The sequence below is a fragment of the Cervus elaphus genome, chromosome 11, assembly GCF_910594005.1.
Source record: "Cervus elaphus chromosome 11, mCerEla1.1, whole genome shotgun sequence".
In the NCBI taxonomy this organism is placed as follows: Eukaryota; Metazoa; Chordata; class Mammalia; order Artiodactyla; family Cervidae; genus Cervus; species Cervus elaphus.
The window spans coordinates 20,176,310-20,194,761 of record NC_057825.1 but is presented as its reverse complement, the minus strand read 5'-3'; the positions used below and the strand labels follow the sequence as shown (position 1 = coordinate 20,194,761).

The 18,452-nt window shown below is 35.2% G+C and overlaps 1 protein-coding gene across 6 annotated transcripts in view; it reads left to right on the top strand.

The window, feature by feature from the left end:
• ROCK2 (Rho associated coiled-coil containing protein kinase 2) overlaps positions 1–18,452 on the top strand; it is a 129,822-nt gene that overhangs the window by 44,965 nt on the left and 66,405 nt on the right. For all 6 annotated transcript variants that reach the window (XR_006343392.1, XM_043917086.1, XM_043917085.1 and 3 more), the window contains exons 2-3: positions 2,210–2,291; positions 4,435–4,535. Coding sequence is in view for 5 of the 6 variants with exons in the window: in XM_043917086.1 (XP_043773021.1) it covers positions 2,210–2,291; positions 4,435–4,535 (183 nt within the window). In the remaining variant the exon portion in view is untranslated. The remainder of the gene's footprint in view (positions 1–2,209; positions 2,292–4,434; positions 4,536–18,452) is intronic.

Below are 18,452 nucleotides of genomic sequence, written 5' to 3'. Positions count from 1 at the left end.
ATAAGTTTCAAGTGTAGAAATTTATAAATGTAGAAGTATAGATGTAAATATATTTACCCCTGCGATCTCTTCTGAGGTAAATTATTAGCAAATTAAACTATTAGTATTATTCAAAAATAAATGCTACCAAAAAAAACCCCTTAATGTGCAAATGAAATAGTATTTGATCTTTAAAGAATGGTTTACAAAAACAAAATAGTATTACCACTGAGTTGAGCTACTGCTCAAGTGTTCCAACTGCTGAAAAAGCTCTGACTGTATACACTAGTGGGAGATATTATGGGAAAATATTTATAAACTATTACTAGTTTTTTTTTTTCTGTTTGTTTATTCTTTATGGAACTCCATCTCTCTGTGATGACTTTTGGGGAGGCTGTAAGGTAAGCAAGGATTCAGTCCTTTTACTGATGTCAAGCTGTAGTTTTGTTTCAAAGAAAGTTTTCTTTTGTCTTCATTATATGTACATGGAGACAGTATGAAGTGTACAAATGATGTTTCTTGGGAAAGTCTGAACTAGAGGAGAATATTCTTGTTAATAGAAGCTTCTGCCTGTCAATTTAAATGTTTTCTTCGTTGTGGAGATTAATTGAGGTCCTGTTGTAGAGGATCTTTCAAATGCATGTACCCTTTTTGATTTGAAATGTTAACACAGAGTATAAATCTGGATATATCTAAAAATATGTGATTCAGATTTTGCATTTTAAACTTATTAAAATATCAAAATTATACCAACGAAGATATATTGATATTTTGGTACTTAGAAATAGCCTAGTATGCTAAAATGCTAGTATGAAAAGTAGTTCAGCTATCCTTGAGAGGGAATTTGTGGATTGAGGATGAAGGGAGGGTGTCAAAATGTGAATGTAACAGTATCAACTTGACTGGAATTTGTATGTTAATTTTTAATGTATTCTTTTCTTTCAGTTGGAAAGAATCACTATCCTTTCAGTGTATCTGCATTAATGATATCAGTGGGATATAGATAGTGTTCATTGTGATTAAAAATATTTATGGCTTACTGTTATCACCTCTACACCATTCTCTATAGAATATTTTCACAAAGTGTTGACATGTTTCTTAAAGAACAGAAATTGAAAACATGAAATATTACTTGTAAATAAACATAATATGTGCAGTTTTTCTAGAATTAGTAAAGTAAAAATGCAAATTTCCTTTCTAAGTTTTCCATGTGATTTTCCCCACATTTTCTTCCTACCCAGATCCTTAAAATCTCTCTTTATTACCGTTTCGTTTTCTGCAATCCTTTAGCTTCCTTCTTTACCCTTCCAAGCTTCCACTGGTGGTTGAAATGAGGGAGATGAGTTAAGTATATTGAATCTCTAAGACTTAGGAAGTATTTTGCTACATCATTTTCTAATAGCAAGACCTTGGGCTTGCCAAAGTGGCTTAATCTTTCTAAACTGTAATTTGTTTCTTTTTTAAATGAGAATATGTCTTTTTTTGCCTTCCTTGGAGTTACTTGGGGATGAAGCAATATATGACCCAGTGTTTTAGAAATACTGTTTCCTTCATAAGCATATCCCCTCCATTGAGTAATTTGAGACTTGGTTTGTTTCTTATTAGTTTTTTTCACTCCCACCAAGTTACATATATGTACTTTTTCCTATTTTGATTATAAATTTAATGCATGCTTGTAGAAAGTCTAGAAAATACAGAAAACTTAAAGAAAAAAATAGAAACCTGAAAATGCCTCATCCTGTTTTCATGTTTTTAAGGGAAATTTAGTTTTGAACGTCACTTTCCTGAGGGTAAGGATAGTTTAATGTCTCACTTATTTTTAGATTTTCTGTTCTTTCCATGCACTAGGCACACAGTTAATGCTTGTTGAATGAATGGGAACTAAAACTTATTCTAGGTATATTTCTTAAAGTTAAAAGCTTTGTAAAACTTTACTGGATATTCAGAGAGAAAAAATATCTGACTCACAAGAAATAATAGTGGATGTACATTTTAAAATGACCTTTTTCTATTGGCTAAAAGTACAGTGGAAAATATGATCTGATCAACCCTCATATTCTCTGGCAGAAGTTAGGAAACTATTTAAAGCTATTGGACTGGGCAGTTTCAGATCAAAGTGGATTGACATTTATTTAGTGAGAGTAGCACAGTGAAATTTAAAGGCTTTTTGTCTTGAATGCTTGAAAATTGTAATAACTTTTTTTCCCTCTGTTTATTTTTTGTTAAACAGGATGGCTTAAATTCTTTGGTCCTTGATTTGGATTTTCCTGCTTTGAGGAAAAACAAAAATATAGATAATTTCTTAAATAGATGTAAGTATGTGTAAACTTCATATGTGATCACATAACTCTACTTTTGATGAGAGATTTATGTTTAATATCATTACAGTCCACAAACTTTTAAATTATTAAATATTTTTAGTTTGCCACCTGATATATTTAAATACTAATATTCTTTATTTTCAAGCCAAAATTGGAAAACCAATTAAAGTATGTGAAATAGGTAAAGTTCAAAATTTTGTATAAATTAAGACTATTTAACATTTTCAGAACAGGTCATTTATGACCGTTCCAAGAGAAGCTTTCAGCTAATATTAATAAATCTAAACTTAGCTTGCTTTTTTCAGCAAGCTAAGAGAGTTAGCTTGAAAAAGAAAAAGCAAGAGAATTCTAGAAAAACATCTACTTCTGCTTTATTGACTACACCAAAGCCTTTGACTGTGTGGATCACAACAAACTGTGGAAATTCTTAAAGAGATGGGAATACCAGACCACACTACCTGCCTCTTAAGAAACCTGTCAAGAAGCAACAGTTAGAACTGGACTTGGAACAATGGACTGGTTTCAAATTGGGAAAGTAGTATGTCAAGACTGCATATTGTCACCCTGCTTATTTAACTCATATGCAGAGTACATCATGTGAAATGGAAAGCACACGCTGGAGTCAAGATTGCCGGGAGAAATATCAATAACCTCATATGTGCAGATGACACCACCCTTATGGCAGAAAGTGAACAAGAACTAAAGAGCCTCTTGATGAAAGTGAAAGAGGAGAGTGAAAAAGCTGACTTAAAACTCAACATTCAAAAAACTAATATCATGGCATCAGGTCCCATCACTTCATGGCAAATAGATGGGGAAACAATGGAAAGAAGGACAGACTTTATTTTCTGGGGCTCCAAAATCCCTGCAGATGGTGACTGCAGCCATGAAATTAAAAGATGCTTGCTCCTTGGAAGAAAAACTATGACCTACCTAGATATAAGCAGAGATATTACTTTGCAAGAATGGTTCATCTAGTCCAAGCTATGGTTTTTCCAGTCATCATGTATGGATGTGAGAGTTGGACCATAAAGAAGGCTGAGCACCGAAGAATTGATGCTTTTGAACTGTGGTGTTGGAGAAGACTCTTGAAAGTCCCTTGGACTGCAAGGAGATCCAGCCAGTCAGTCCCAAGGGAAATCAGTTCTGAATATTCATTGGAAGGACTGATGCTGAAGCTGTAGCTCCAATCCTTTGGCCGCCTCATTAGAAGAACTGACTCATTTGAAAAGACCCTGATGCTGGGAAAGATCGAAGGCAGGAGGAGAAGAGGATGACAGAGGATGAGATGGTTGATGGCATCACCAAATCGATGGTCATGAGTTTGAGCACGCTTTGGGAGCTGGTGATGGACAGGGAAGCCTGGTATGCTGTAATCCATGGGGTTGCAATCAGACATGACTGAGAGACTAAACTAAACTGAAGACTTAGCTTTACGTTACCCAGAAGACTAAATGAGCTTTATGTTTGTTTAAATGTAGATATTTCAGTCTAGTTAAATAAAGATAGTGTGATAACAATTATTGCCATAAATGTGGTAACTTTTAATAACTTTTAATATTTATCAGTATTGATGTTGCAGTGAAGTTGTGAATGAATTGAATTCTGAGAATTAGAAATTCTCAAAATAATTGTGTACACTTTATGTGCACACAGTAAGCTTTTTAATTTGGAATTATCAGAGTCTGGGCTATTTTCCTAATTAAAAACTTACCTATAGTTATCAAATATACAACATGTGATTAATGTTTTTCAAAGAAATAGGCTACCAGAATTCATTATGAAGATTAACCTTGTATAACTTGGTAGCACCTTTCTGCCATGATTTAGAGTGTACTCCAGGATTGCTTGGGTCATCACCGTTTTAGCTGTCATCTAACTTGCTACACAACAGAGTTGGAAACAGCATTGCTTAAATACTGCTTTTTTGGTAGTCTTATATGTAGAGTTTTCATCCTTTGATGTAAAGTTTATGTGTCTTAGATTTTTAAACAACAGCATTTAAAAACTGATAAATTTAGCTGAAAACTAAACCCAATCTTTGAAATATATATTTGCTTACCAATATGGTAATTATTTTAAAATGTTGTTTATAAATATGGTGATTGATATTATGGTGATCTTTTTATTGTAGATGAGAAAATTGTGAAAAAGATTAGAGGTTTACAGATGAAGGCAGAAGACTACGATGTTGTAAAAGTTATCGGAAGAGGTGCTTTTGGTGAAGTCCAGTTGGTAAGAAAGAATTTGTTTTGTTCTTTTTATTATTTGTTTTGATGACATGGTCTTGTGAAACATTTATCAGTGGCCCTAGAGTGGTTCTTATTTCTGTGTCCAACCATGCCAGAAAATTAGCTTTATGAGTTTCATCATTTCATCTCTTAAGCGCATCGGTATCTTCATCTGTGAAAGGAGATAATTATAATCTGAATACCAGGTCTTTTACAACTCTAAAACACTGGGATTTAGAATAAGGCCATGATCTGCTTAGTAGTTAATATTCTTTCAGAACTACTGTGTTTTTATTTAGTATGTTCAGATTCATAACGTCTCTGCCTAATTAGGTGACATTTAATATGAAAAACCCAGCAAAGGCATTTTAATATTTGAAAGAAAATGTAAAACTTGCCTTTGCAGGGCAAAGTGATAGCACTAGAAATACTTATAAATGTTTGCAGACATTTCAGACATTTTATTTATATTATTATATGAGGAACAGTAATGTAATAATTTCTTTTTTCATCACCTGAATATGGAACTTCTCTTTTCTTTTTCTTATAGTTAAACTATAAGAGTCAAATTCTGTTTTTAACTTAATAGTGCTTTATTCTCCTTGCTGGAGCACCAGGAAAACTGTGTGCTAGCATGGGTTTCTCTAGGAATATATCATGACAGAGTAACCTCTGTCTTTTTCTTTCATCTCTTGTCTCTTTGATAGGCTTATTGAACTTGTAGATCAAGATAGTACAATAGATGTAGTATATATCTATAAGATATTTGAAAAGTCTGACATACTTGTGAATATCTGGAGAAATATTGAATAAGCATATGGGTAGAGAGCTTTAAAACTAAGTTAATAACTGTTGAAGGCATGGTTCAACTGGTTCCTTGGACACAGATCCCCAGGGACAGTTTTTAGAATTCTTTCCTCTCCTATTAAACATTTTATTAATGACTTATATTTAGGCAGTGGTGACAGGTTGAATAACTTTGTAGATGAGTTAAAACTGAAGTGTGAGGATGATTTTAGAAGATGAGCCAAACCCCAGAAATCAACTGGGGAGATAATTAGCCAAATGGAATAAATGAAATTTAACCAGAATGATTACCAGTTGGATATGAAGAATTCAAGGAATAGATTGCTAAACAGTATATTAAAGAATTATTATTCTTGAATGTAGACCAGGCAAAAACCATTGATGATATGGCTACCAAAATAGTAAAGTTTGGACTTCTTTAATAAATTTCTGAGATAATACAGATAGATTTTCTCTAATTTGAGGTGATTGGCTCATCTCTGAATATTTAACTCAATCTAGATGCTCTGGTGCCTTGTTTTATTTCTTATTTTTTTTCCTCAATTATTTTTATCAGCAGATGAATGGATAAGAAAGCTGTGGTACATATACACAGTGGAATATTACTCAGCCATTAAAAAGAATACATATGAATCAGTTTTAATGAGATGGATAAAACTGGAGCCCATTATACAGAGTGAAGTAAGCCAGAAAGATAAATACCAATACAGTATACTAATGCATATATATGGAATTTAGAAAGATGATAACGATAACCCTATATGCAAGACAGAAAAAGAGACACAGATGTATAGAACAGACTTTTGGACTCTATAGGAGAAGGCAAGGGTGGGATGATCTGAGAGAACAGCATCGAAACATGTTGCCTTGTTTTAAAAGACATGTTGTTGGAGAGTATCAAGGGACAAATAATGCTCAGGGACTTGAAATAATGCCACCTAGGGTATTATTGAATGAATTGAGACGTTGATTTGGAGTAGATTTTAGGAATGGGCTGCCTTGGAAAGTAAAGAGGTTTTGTTTTATTTTTTGTTCTTAGTGGAAGTGCTGAAGCTTCAGCTAGCAGAGTGCTCTAGTGGGTAGGGTGGGAGATTAAGTTACATGACAGTTCATATGAAAGTTTCTAGAAGAGAGGGAAATTATAAAGTAGTTGAATCTTAGCTCTGCCATGGCCTAACTCAAAAGACCATGAGTACAGGCAGATTTCTCAATCACTCTGAATTCCAATCTATAGAATGCTGATAGTAATACCTGTGTCATGGAGGTCGTTATAGGAAAACTAAATGAATTTAAAAAGTAAGCCTGGTTGTAGTATTCTCTGAGTGTTAACCATTGTCATTATTTGCTGTTTGATATAGAAGTCATATCACATAGGTACGTTGTTTCTTCATGCTATATGATTATGGAAGAGACCCTAGAATTTGACATTGTATTTTTGGAGAGAAATATGACAGACCTTGACTTGTCATGTTTTGGTGACAGGGTGGTCACTGTTGTGTGTTAGGTTAACTTGATCATTAAAATTTAATATGTTGAAGAAGTCTTCTATTTTTGTTGTTAATTTCCATCCTGTATTTCATTTGGCCACAAAATATGCAGAAACAAAGTTAAATGTTTTTAAAAATGAAAATTATTTTAACATTCCATTAATCTGATGACCTGACCTGAGAGCTTGTACATGTTTGTTTTGGATTTAGTTCTTGGTTGTTACCTTAAGCAGGGACTCTTCAAAAGAAGGGTGAGAATAAAAAGGAAAAGTCCAGGTGCTTTTCCCATTGCCTTTTGAAGTTGATTTGTATGTGGTAATAAATTAGGCAGATGTGTAGGGAATGTTCCATGTTTGGCATATTTTTATGATTATGTTTTTCTAGTCATATGAAGAAAGTTTTACAGTAGTGGGTGCAACTGTGTCTTCCCTTGTGAAATGCTTTTTCTGGTCAAGTTAAAAATACATTATCACAGAGGACATACCATTCAGTTTCTACAAAGATTCTCATTGTAAAAGTAACTCTGGTATGTCATAGCAGCTATTCCATAGTGTAAGAGCTAGAGTCAGGCTGCTTAAAGTTGAATTCTGACTCTTGCTGACTAGCTGTGATGTCAGACAAGTTACTTAATCTCTCCATGCCTTAAGTTTCTAATTTGTTAATGAAGATAACAATAGCATCTATGCCTCATGGGATTACATGAAAGAAGTAAATGTGACAGTATATATATAAAGCATTTGGAACAGTTATAGTAAACACTTAGTAAACGTTAGCAGTTAATTATCAGATATAAAATGGCACATTTATCTGTATCTATCAATGAAATATTTAATCTGGATTTGTTATGTTCCAGGAGCTGTGCTAGCCTCTAAAGATATAATAGAATAACCACTCAATCATGTCCAACTCTTTGCGACCCCATGGGCTATAGCCCATCAGGCTCCTCTGTCTATGGAATTTTCCAGGCAAGAATACTGGAGTGGGTAGCCATTCCCTTCTCCAGGGTATCTTCCTGACCCAGGGATCGAACCCAGGTCTCTGACACTGCAGGCAGATTCTTCATGGTCTGAGCCACCAGGGAAGTCCCCTTGCCATCTGAGCCACCAGCGGAGCCCCAAAGATACAGTAACATAGCCTCTTGCAAAGACTTGGAAGCAACTGAAGTGACTTAGAGCACATACACGCGCGCACACACACACACACACACAGAGTTGCTGAGAGTGGTAGTTTTGTGCAAGAGATGAAGAATTTTACCTTATGATAAGCACTATGAAGGAAAAGATCTGTATGCTATGAAAGAGAATAATGGCGGAATGTGCCTTATTCAGATTGGGAAGTTGGGAATGCTCTTGCTGTGAGATAGTGACAGTTAAGTTAAAGGGATTGGCCACGTGAAGAAGTGTGGATGGAATGGGAGTCAAAATACAGAGGGAGTACTTGTGAAAGTGGCATGAACCAGGAAAGTGACAAGTCATTTAACTTACTTGGGTGTAGATTTCCTCATCAGAAGAGTCATTTTTTTGTGGGTTGAAAACTTCTATCATCCCAGGAAGGCAGAATTTGTTTATCTTGTTGTCTTATGGTTGGTTTTTTTTTTTTTTCCTATCTACCAAGATGTATATTTAACTTCTGTTTTTATATCATGAAAAGTTGGTAACAATAGATGATTTTACGTATAAAATCCTTATTGTTTTTGGATTCTGTTCTTTTGGAATATTTTATCACATCTAACTTTTGTGGAACATAATATGATTCAGTATAGCATATTGATTAAGATCATGGACTCTGGAGTGAGACCTCTCAACGACCCACCCACTTTGTGACTCAGTATTCTCAGTTGTAAAAAGAAGATAATAATAGTTCATTATCATAGAGTGCTATGAGTGTTAAATGAGCTAATATATGGAAAAGATCTAGAATAGTGTCTGACACATAGTAAATAGGTAATAGATTATAGGATAAAATTGAAGCCTTCCTGGAAAAGCAGTTAAGTTCCTTTTAAAGACTCACATACTCATTTCTTTTTAAAAATTTGTTTATTTTTGGCTGTGCTGGGTCTTTGCTGCTCTGTGGGCTTTTCCCTAGTTGTGGTGAGCAGGAGCTACTCTTTAGGGTCAGTCCTTGGGCTTCTTATTTTCGTGGCTTCTCTTATTGTGGAGCGTGGGCTCTAGGGCTTGATTCCCCGGCTCTAGAGAGCACAGGCTCAATAGTTGTGATGCATGGGCTTAGGTGCTCTGACATGTGAAATCTTTCCTGGATCAGGGATCAAACCCATGTCCCCTGCATTGGCAGGCAGATTCTTTACCACTGAACCATCAGGGAAGCCCTATTCATTTCACATATTGGCTTAACAAAACATGTTTTTAATAATTAAGGTAGTTTAATGTTTAATTTTAATAGGTATTTTTGCAGAAAATGCTCTGGTACTGTGGAAAAGAGTCAAAGTCATCCACTTTTGTTTCCATTCTTTGGTACATAGGTTTCCTGTCATCAGAGCTTTCATTTCTTTTATCTTCGAGTGGCACTAATAATAGGACTTTTATAAGATATTTTTGTGAGTACTAAATTATATTATACATATGTGGTACTTATCATGGACCTAGCACATTATAGATATCCAGTAAATATCAGCTGTTGTTGCTATTGTGACTTCTCCATTAAGATGTATCACAGACATCTAAAACGTGACTTAGAATGCTTGATTCCTTCTCTAAGTTTTCTCTTCCTCACCAAATCTGTTCCTTCTCTTACTTTCCCATCTTAATAAATAAATGGCTTTAGCAACAACCCAGTTGATGCTCAAACCCCCAAATTAGGGGTCATTATTGATTTGTCTTCCCCTTATTTCTTATATTTAATTTTTCGGTAAGTTCTGCTCATAATGTTTCTCCAGTCTCTGCACTTTTGGGGGATATTCACCTTTCTCCAAGATACCTAGTCAAGTATGAGGGCCTGCTTTGTTTTTTACTTCTGCTAATAGTTTCACTGTTTTACTATTGATTTTGGATTGGGAAGTGCTGATGGAGAAAATACCAAGACTGTGCTTATTAAATCTTCTGCAAATTCATGTCACCTAAGCTCAGCTGAACCCATGTGACTGTTTGGCAGACTGTTTTCCCCATAATTCATATCCTTGTATTTTCACATACCACTCTCTCCCCCAACTTGGGTATGATAAAATCAACTGTAGTGCTTTTCTAACATACATGTTTTGCTTCATTCTGTTTTCTTTATTTCCCCACTTCTCTATGATGAGGTATATGAAAAATCGGAAGTATAGATCTGTCTAATACTAACTGATGCTAAATTGATCCTTCTAAAATGTATTTATTGTACATACCTTGGTATTTTATGGCTCACTTGTCTACTGACTGAAGCAGGAAGTGTTCATCCTGGCTATCTAGGCTCTCTTTTAAGACATCAATTAATCTTTTTTTTACTCTTACTTTCCATTATGCTGTTCACTTTGTCCACTCAAGGCTGATATGAAATGAGGATTTTTTTTTTCTAAATCTCCTACTGACTTGCTTTTAATTTAAATGATTTTAAACTAAAATTTTAATGTGGAACCAACCAGAAAGAAAGGGCATGTGGGGAATGAGTCTCTAATACTTGACAGATTTTTTAGTCCTCTTTGGGAATAAAACAGGCTCCTCTCTAGTTATAAGGTTATTTCTGATTTGTTAAAATTATCTCCCTCCTTCCATCTTCAGTGGAAACCTCAGCAGCACAGAATAACTATTCCAAATCTGTCAGATAGATGCATTGAGTCTTATTGCAAAAATAATCTATTATAACTTTTACATTAGAAATCAATTTTAAAGCCTCAAATGGGAAATTTTGGTTAGAATGATTTTCAGAAGTTTTTGTCCATAAGTGTTCTAGGACCTCAAGGTCCATTTTAGGATTTTTCCAAGCATGTCTCTAGCTACACTTAAGAATGTTTCATCTACCTAAAGTTTTTTTTAAAAAGTATATATTAGCTGTAGAAAACATAAATATAAGAAAATAAAAATCTCTCAGAATTCTATCAGCCGAAATAAAACTGTTAACTGTTTTGACCCTTGTTACCTTACTTTTTAACCTTTTTTTCCTCTATATAGAGTCATTGCACTCATCCACTTTTAAAATTAGAAACAAGGAATATAGTATTCTTTTCACTAACAAATAGAAACATTGGAAGAAAGACGACATTTTTGTCCTTTAGGTAACCATAGATTAGTGACATAGGGGAGACATATGTAAAGCTTCATAATACAATGAACTGAGTTTCATTTGGCTATGGTGGAATTAGTTAACATTTTTGTGGACTATGTTCTGTGTGCTAAGTGTTTATATTCATTATCTTATTTTATCTTTGCAACAGTTCTATGAGATTCTTAAGTAGATGAATTCACCGAACTTTAGAGAGGTTAAGTGAATAGGCCACATCGTTTGCAAATAGCTGGGACTTTTGCCCAGGTTTGTTGACATCTGTGTCCATGCTTTTAAGCAGTACTCTCTGTACAGTGCGATAATGAATCACCAGTGTATCTGACTGTTTATCCATCCATATTGAATAAAGAAGAAAGCTAGAGAACAAAGGGGAATGTACAGAGTTGCTAAGGGAGATTATAATAGAATCATTCAGAAGGAGATATCCTCACAAGGAAGGTCAATGGAAGCCAGCTTTCCTAAAATAACAATGCTTTATTGTACTACTTTGTAATACTAGTACCAATGTATTTTAAGGTATGAGGCAGACATTTGGCATGAATACAACTGTTGCCTCTTAATGTTTGTCCTGTAGATCAAGTCAAAGTCTGCAAGCCAGTGGTTTCTGTCTCATGTGCTTTGAGCCTGTAAAGTGTCCTAAAGTGTCCTTAGATGAAATTCAGGCCTCATTAACTAGTGTCTAACCAAGTTTTCTTTATTTATTAAAAGTTTTATAGATCTTATATAGCTATGATTTTGTTAAATTTGTTGAAATGGATAATTCCAACATTGTGCTAACCACTTGGCAGTCTCACAAATGAAAGTTTTATTCTGTTATTAAAGGAACTTATGAAGCAGACATACACAGGACTAATTATGATATTAGATTATTGGAGTCGGTAGCCTTTCCCTTCTCCAGGAGATCTTCCCAACCCAGGGATTGAACCCACTTTCCCTCATTGCAGGCAGATTCTTTACCAGCTGAGCCACAAGGGAAGCCCAACAATACTGGAGTGGGTAGCCTATCCCTTCTCCAGGAGATCTTCCCAACTGAGGAATCGAACTGGGGTCTCCTGCATTGCAGGTGGATTCTTTACCAACTGAGCTATCACAGAAACCTCATAAAGCTATAATTTTCTTAACTTTGTTGAATTGGATAATTCCAACATTGTGCTAACCACTTTGCAGCCTCACAAATGAAAGCCTGTATTCTGTTTTTAAAGGAACTTATGAAACAGACATATATACTACTAATTATGATATTGGATTATCATAAGCATTTTAGAAGCATAGAAAGGGAAACAGTTTTGCATAATCACCAAGAATGAAGTCAACAAGTATTTTTCACATGTTCAGAAAATCATCTTATGCCTGTGTTTTTGTTTATTTGAATGAATGGGTCCTTCTAGGTTTGTTTTTGTTTGTTTAATTAATTTCATATATAAGAGATTAAGCATAAATAAATGTTTAACTGTTTCTTAGTAGCTAACAAATATCTTTTAGTTTCTGTTCATTGTTGTTCAGTCACTCAGTTGTGTCCGACTCTTTGTGACCCCATGGATTGCAGCACTTCGGATTCCCTATCCTTCACAATCTCTGCTCAGACTCATACCCATTGAGTCGATGATGCCATCCAACCATCTCATCCTCTGTCTCATCCTCTGCCCTCTTCTCCTCCTGCCCTCAATCTTTCCCAGCATCAGATCTTTTCCAGTGAGTTGGCTCTTCGCATCAGGTGGCCAAAGTATTGGAGCTTCAGCTTCCTCATCACTCCTTCCAGTGAATATTCATGGTTGATTTCCTTTAAGATTGACTGGTTTGATCTCCTTGCTGTCCAAGGGACTCTTGAGAGTCTTCTCCAGCACCACAGTTCAAAAGCATCAGTTCTTTGGTGCTCAGCCTTCATTATGGTTCAACTCTCACATCCGTATATGACTACTAGAGAAACCATAGCTTGGACTAGATGGACCTTTGTTGGCAAGGTGATGTCTCTGCTTTATAATACACTGTCTAGTTTTGTCATAGCTTTTCTTCTAAGGAGCAAACGTCTTTTAATTTCATGACTGCAGTCACTGTCCACAGTGATTTTGGAGCCCAAGAAAATAAAGTCTGTCCCCTCTTTCCATTTTTTCCCCATCTATTTGTCATGAAGTGATGGGACCTGATGCCATGATCTTAGTTTTTTGAATGTTGAGTTTTAAGCCAACTTTTTCACTCTACTCTTTCACCTTCTTCCAGAGGCTCTTTAGTTCCACTTTGCTTTCTGCCATTAGGGTGGTGTCATCTGCATACCTGAGGTTATTGATATTTCTCCTGGCCATCTTGATTCCAGCTTGTGCTTCATCCAGCCCAGCATTTCTCATGATGTACTCTGCATATAATTTAAATAAGCAGGGTGACTGTATATAACCTTGATGTACTCCTTTCCCAATTTGGAACCAGTCTGTTGTTCCATGTCCTGTTATTGTTGCTTCTTAATCTGCATTCAAGTTTCTCAGGATGCAGGTAAGGTGGTCTGGTATTCTCATCTCTAAGAATTTTCTCATTTGTCGTGATCCACAAGTCAAAGGTTTTAGTGTAGTCAATGAAGCAGATGTTTTTCTGGAATCATCTTGCTTTTTTTTTTTATAATCCAATGGATGCTGGTAGTTTGATCTCTGGTTCCTCTGCCTTTTCTAAATCCAGCTTGTACATCTGGAAGTTCTCGGTTCATGTACTGTTGAAGCCTTGCTTGAAGGATATTGAGCATTACCTTGCTAGCATGTGAAATGAACCTAATTGTGTAGTAGTTTGAGCGTTCTTTGGTATTCCTGTTCTATATAGCATGATTCTTAAAACTCTTGTCATAGTCTGGATCAGGCATAAATAATATTAGGGTATAAATCAATCAATTAGGGTATAAACCAATCAGTATAAATTGATTGGTTATTACTGTTATATGATTGCTTTCTCTAATGAAGTTAAGAAACATTCAAAATCTAATTTGCTCTTAGAATAAGTGAATGTTTGAAGAATGGCATAAGTACAGAAGAGAGAGTACCTTAGCTGTCTCTCTTTTCTTTTTTTTTTTTAAGCTGTCTCTTTTTAATAACATTCAAACTAAAAAAAAAAAGGAACTTTTATTAAAAGCTTTGCTGGCATGAGCATTTGCTTTGCTATAATTTGATAAGTAAAAATTTTGTCTGTCTTCTGGGGAAGGGAATGGACTAGGATCGTTCATTCCCTAATCCCACACTCTCGCACTCACGTTTTCATATTGCTTTCCCGTGTATTTATTTCCATCATTCTGTAAAAGGCATAGCACCATATAAATAGAAGGAACTGTTATTTCAGGTTAATAGTTTGATATACAAAATGGATATAATCTGTGACCCTCATCATAATTAATTTGGCCCTTTGCATATAGGATTCTTTTCATGTAAACTTATGTCAAAATACTTTAAATTCCAAAATATTTTTTAAGAGTGATATAACGCATTGATATAAAAACCTTTGTAATTATAATATGATTGAGCAGTTTTTATCCTGGACTGTATTTTCTTTCGATCCATATTGATGTTTTATTTACTTCTTATATTAAGTACTGAAAAGGGATGTTAAAATTTCCAGCTGAAATTAGGATTTGCCTGCTTCTTTCTTTAGTTCTGTCAATTTTTGCTTCATGAAGTTTTAAGCTCATTTATTAGATGCAAGCATATTTAGAATTTTTAATGTCTTCCTGATGAATTATACTTCCTTTTTTTCTGAGTTATCTTCTTTATCTCTTTACCTTATTGTCTATTTTGTCTATTATTAATATTTTTCTACTTTCTCATCCTTGCTGTTTGCATGGTTTGTCCTTTTCTATCTTTATTTTTAACATGTTGGATCTTATATTTAAAATATATGAGGCTATGTTTTGCTATTTAATTAATTCTGGAAGCCAACTATGCTCACCACTGTACCACCAACGCTGCTTTTTAATTAATTGATAATTTCTGCCTATGAATTGTATGTTTAGCCCTTTTATATTTGCACGTGCTTTAGACTTTAAGATTGTCTCATAGCCCCCTAAGTCTGTATGCTGCTGCTGCTGCTGCTTAGTCACTTCAGTCGTGTTTGACTCTGTGCAACCTCATAGATGGCAGCCCACCAGGCTCCCCCATCCTTGGGATTCTTCAGGCAAGAATACTGGAGTGGGTTGCCATTTCCTTCTCCAGTGAATGAAAGTGAAAAGTAAAAATGAAGTCGCTTAGTCGTGTCTGACTCCTAGCCACCCCATGGACTGCAGACTACAAGGTTCCTCCGTCCATGGGATTTTCCAGGCAAGAGTACTGGGATGGGTTGCCATTGTTCTCCTCTAAGTCTGTATACATTTTCATTTATTCATTTTTCTCTTTATTCTTCAGATTGATTTGTGTTTAGGTTTACTAAATTTTCTTTTTAAAAAAATTTGTCTATTTTTAATTGGAGGACAATTGCTTTACCATGTTGTTGGTTCCTATCAACATGAGTCAACCATAGGCTACCCCTCCCTCTTGAACCTCTCTCACATACTGAATGTCCTTTTATCTCCAGTCTCTGTTAAGCCCATCCAAAGAATTTTCCATTTTAGTTATTGTTCAGTTATAGAATTTCCAATTGGTTTTTTTTTTTTAATAGTTTCCATTTTTCTGTTGGTTTTTCCTTCTGTTCATTCATTGAAACTATTGTTTCCTTTTTTCCTTTAACATACTTTCTTCTAGGCTTTTGAGCAGATTTGAAAGAGATATTTAATATGTTAGATAAATCCAGTGTCTTTGGGGGCTGTTTTCTATTGACTGCTTTTTTCTTGATGATGAGTCACATTCTTCTTTTTGCCTTTCAGGTAACTTTTAAATTATGTACTGGTCCTTTTGGATATGTGATAGAGACTCTGGATTTTATTTTTCTTTGACAAATGTTGGTTTTCATTTTAATAAGCTGTCCAGTTACTTGTTGATAACCTTTTAACTTTGGAGCCTTATGAATGTGGATGTGTTTAAAGACCAAGTTGTTCCCAAGTCCTTTTAAGGACTGTACCTCCAAACTCTACTCTCTTTTTGATCTTTTAGGGTTTGGTATTATAAAACTTTGTTAGGTGGTTCTAGAGTAGGCCTTGCTTTAGAGCGTGGTTCTTTCTCCTAAGATGTCTTGCCTGGATGCCCAGGAAACCATCAGGGTTTTTTCACTCTTTTTTTTTTTTTTTGGCTGGAAATACAGTTTAACATCTGGTGTCTCAGTTTTGTTGTCAGCCGCATAGCAGTTGCTCTCTGGTATACCTTTGGTGTTTCCTCTTTGAATAATCCCTACCTTTGTTGAGCTTACATTCTAATATGGGACTCAGACAATACAAGGAAGCAAAAATTGTAAGTTAAATGTCTTCTTAGAAGAAAACAAATTGAGTTCTCAGGTAGAGAACAATGAGATTATTTCCACCACATCTGTAGTTACTTCCTCACTGAGTCTTGAACTCCTCAAAGTCAGGAGTGAGAGTTGGAATTAACTTCTTCTGAACTCCTGTTAGTGTTGATATTTTGACCTCTTCCCATGAATCACAAATGTTCTTCATGGCATCTAGAGTGGTGAATGCTTTCCAGGTTTTTAGTTGACTTTGACGGGATGCATCAGCTGAATCACTATCTATGGCAGGTATAGCCTTACAAAATGTTTTTCTCAAATAGTAAGACTTGAAAGTTGAAATAACTCTTTGATCCATGGGCTGCAGAATGGATGTTGTGTTAGCAGGCATGAAAATAACATTAGTATCATCGTATATCTCCATCAGAGCTCTCAGGTGACCCGGTACATTGTTAATGAACAGTAATAATTTGAAAGGAATCTTTTTCTTTGAGCATAGATCTCACCAGTGGGCTTAAAATATTCAGTAAACCATGCTGTCAACAGATATGCTGACATCTAGATTTTGTTGTTCCATTTATAGAGCACCATCAGTAGATTTGGCATAATTCTTAACAGGCTCTGGAATTTTTGGAATGGTTGTCTCAGCTAGATCCTTTGGATAACTTGCAGCAGCTCCTACATTAGCACTTGCTGTGTCACCCTGCTCTTTGATACTATGAGGAAAGTTCACGGGTAGCCAACTTCTGCTGTCTTCAGACATCTCTTTTATAGCTTCCTTATCTCTCTCAGCCTTCACAACTGAAGACAGTTAGAGCCTTGCTCTGGATTAGGCTTTGGTTTATGGGAATGTTGTTGCTGGTTTGATCTTCTATTCAGACCACCAAAACTTCCTTCATATTAACAATAAGGTTGTTTTGCTTTCTTATCATTTATGTGTTCATTACAGTAGCACTTTTAATTTCCTTCAAGAACTTTCTCTTTGCATTCACAGCTTGGCTCACTGGTGCAGGAGGCCTAGCTTTCAACCTGCCTCAGCTTTCATCATGCCTGTCTTACTGAGCCTAATCATTTCTAGCTTTTGCTTGAAAATGAGAGATGCACAACCCTTCCCTTCACCTGAGCACCCACAAGCCATTGTAGAATTATTGATTGGCTTAATTTCAATATTGTTGTGTCTCAGAGAATAAGGAGGCCCAACGTGAGGGAAAGAGGGGAATAGTAGGTCAGTGGAACAGTCTGAGCACACACAGCATTTATTACGTTTACTGTCTTGTATGAGCATGGTTTGTGGCACCCCAGAACAATTGCTGATCCCAGATCACCATAACAAATATAATAACAATGAGAAAGTCTGAAATATTGTGAGAATTACCAAAATGTGACACAGAGACATGAACTGAGCAAATGCTATTGGAAAAATGGCACCAGCAGATTTGCTCAACAGTGTTGCCACAAACCTTCAGTTTGTAAAAAAAAAAAAAATGTAATATATACAAAGTACAGTAAATCAAAGTTCAGTAAAACAAGGTATTCCTGCAAAAACTGTCAGACTTTAGTGGTATCAGTGGAGATAGTTAGAAATAGTTGGTTTCTGAGACTGTTTGAAGGTAGGACTGATGTGATTTGCTGATGAGCTATTTATTGGTTCTTTGGTAGAGTTTGCTATGTTATATTCTAGGATTAAAATGATGGTCAAAATAGATGTTGTCCTTGCCCTTAAGGAATTAGCAGTCTAATGAAAAAGGTAAGAACTGATCAATAACCATATTATTGGTGGTTCTCCCCTGTTTTTTAAAAAAATAACCTTTTAAATAAGATACCCAAAAAGAAGTAAGGATGACTTAACAAAATCACAAATAACCCTTGGTATCTAAATTTACTAGGTTCTTATGTTCAAATCATGATGGATATATGTACATACCTTACAATTTTTTCACTTAATGGCATCTTATTCTTTAAATTGGTTGGCTTACTTAACATGAAGGAATGAAGCTTCATGAATTCAGTTTATTTAGATGAAATGAGGTAGTTTTATAGTGAGTTTAGCATTTAAAGGTATTGAATATTTCATG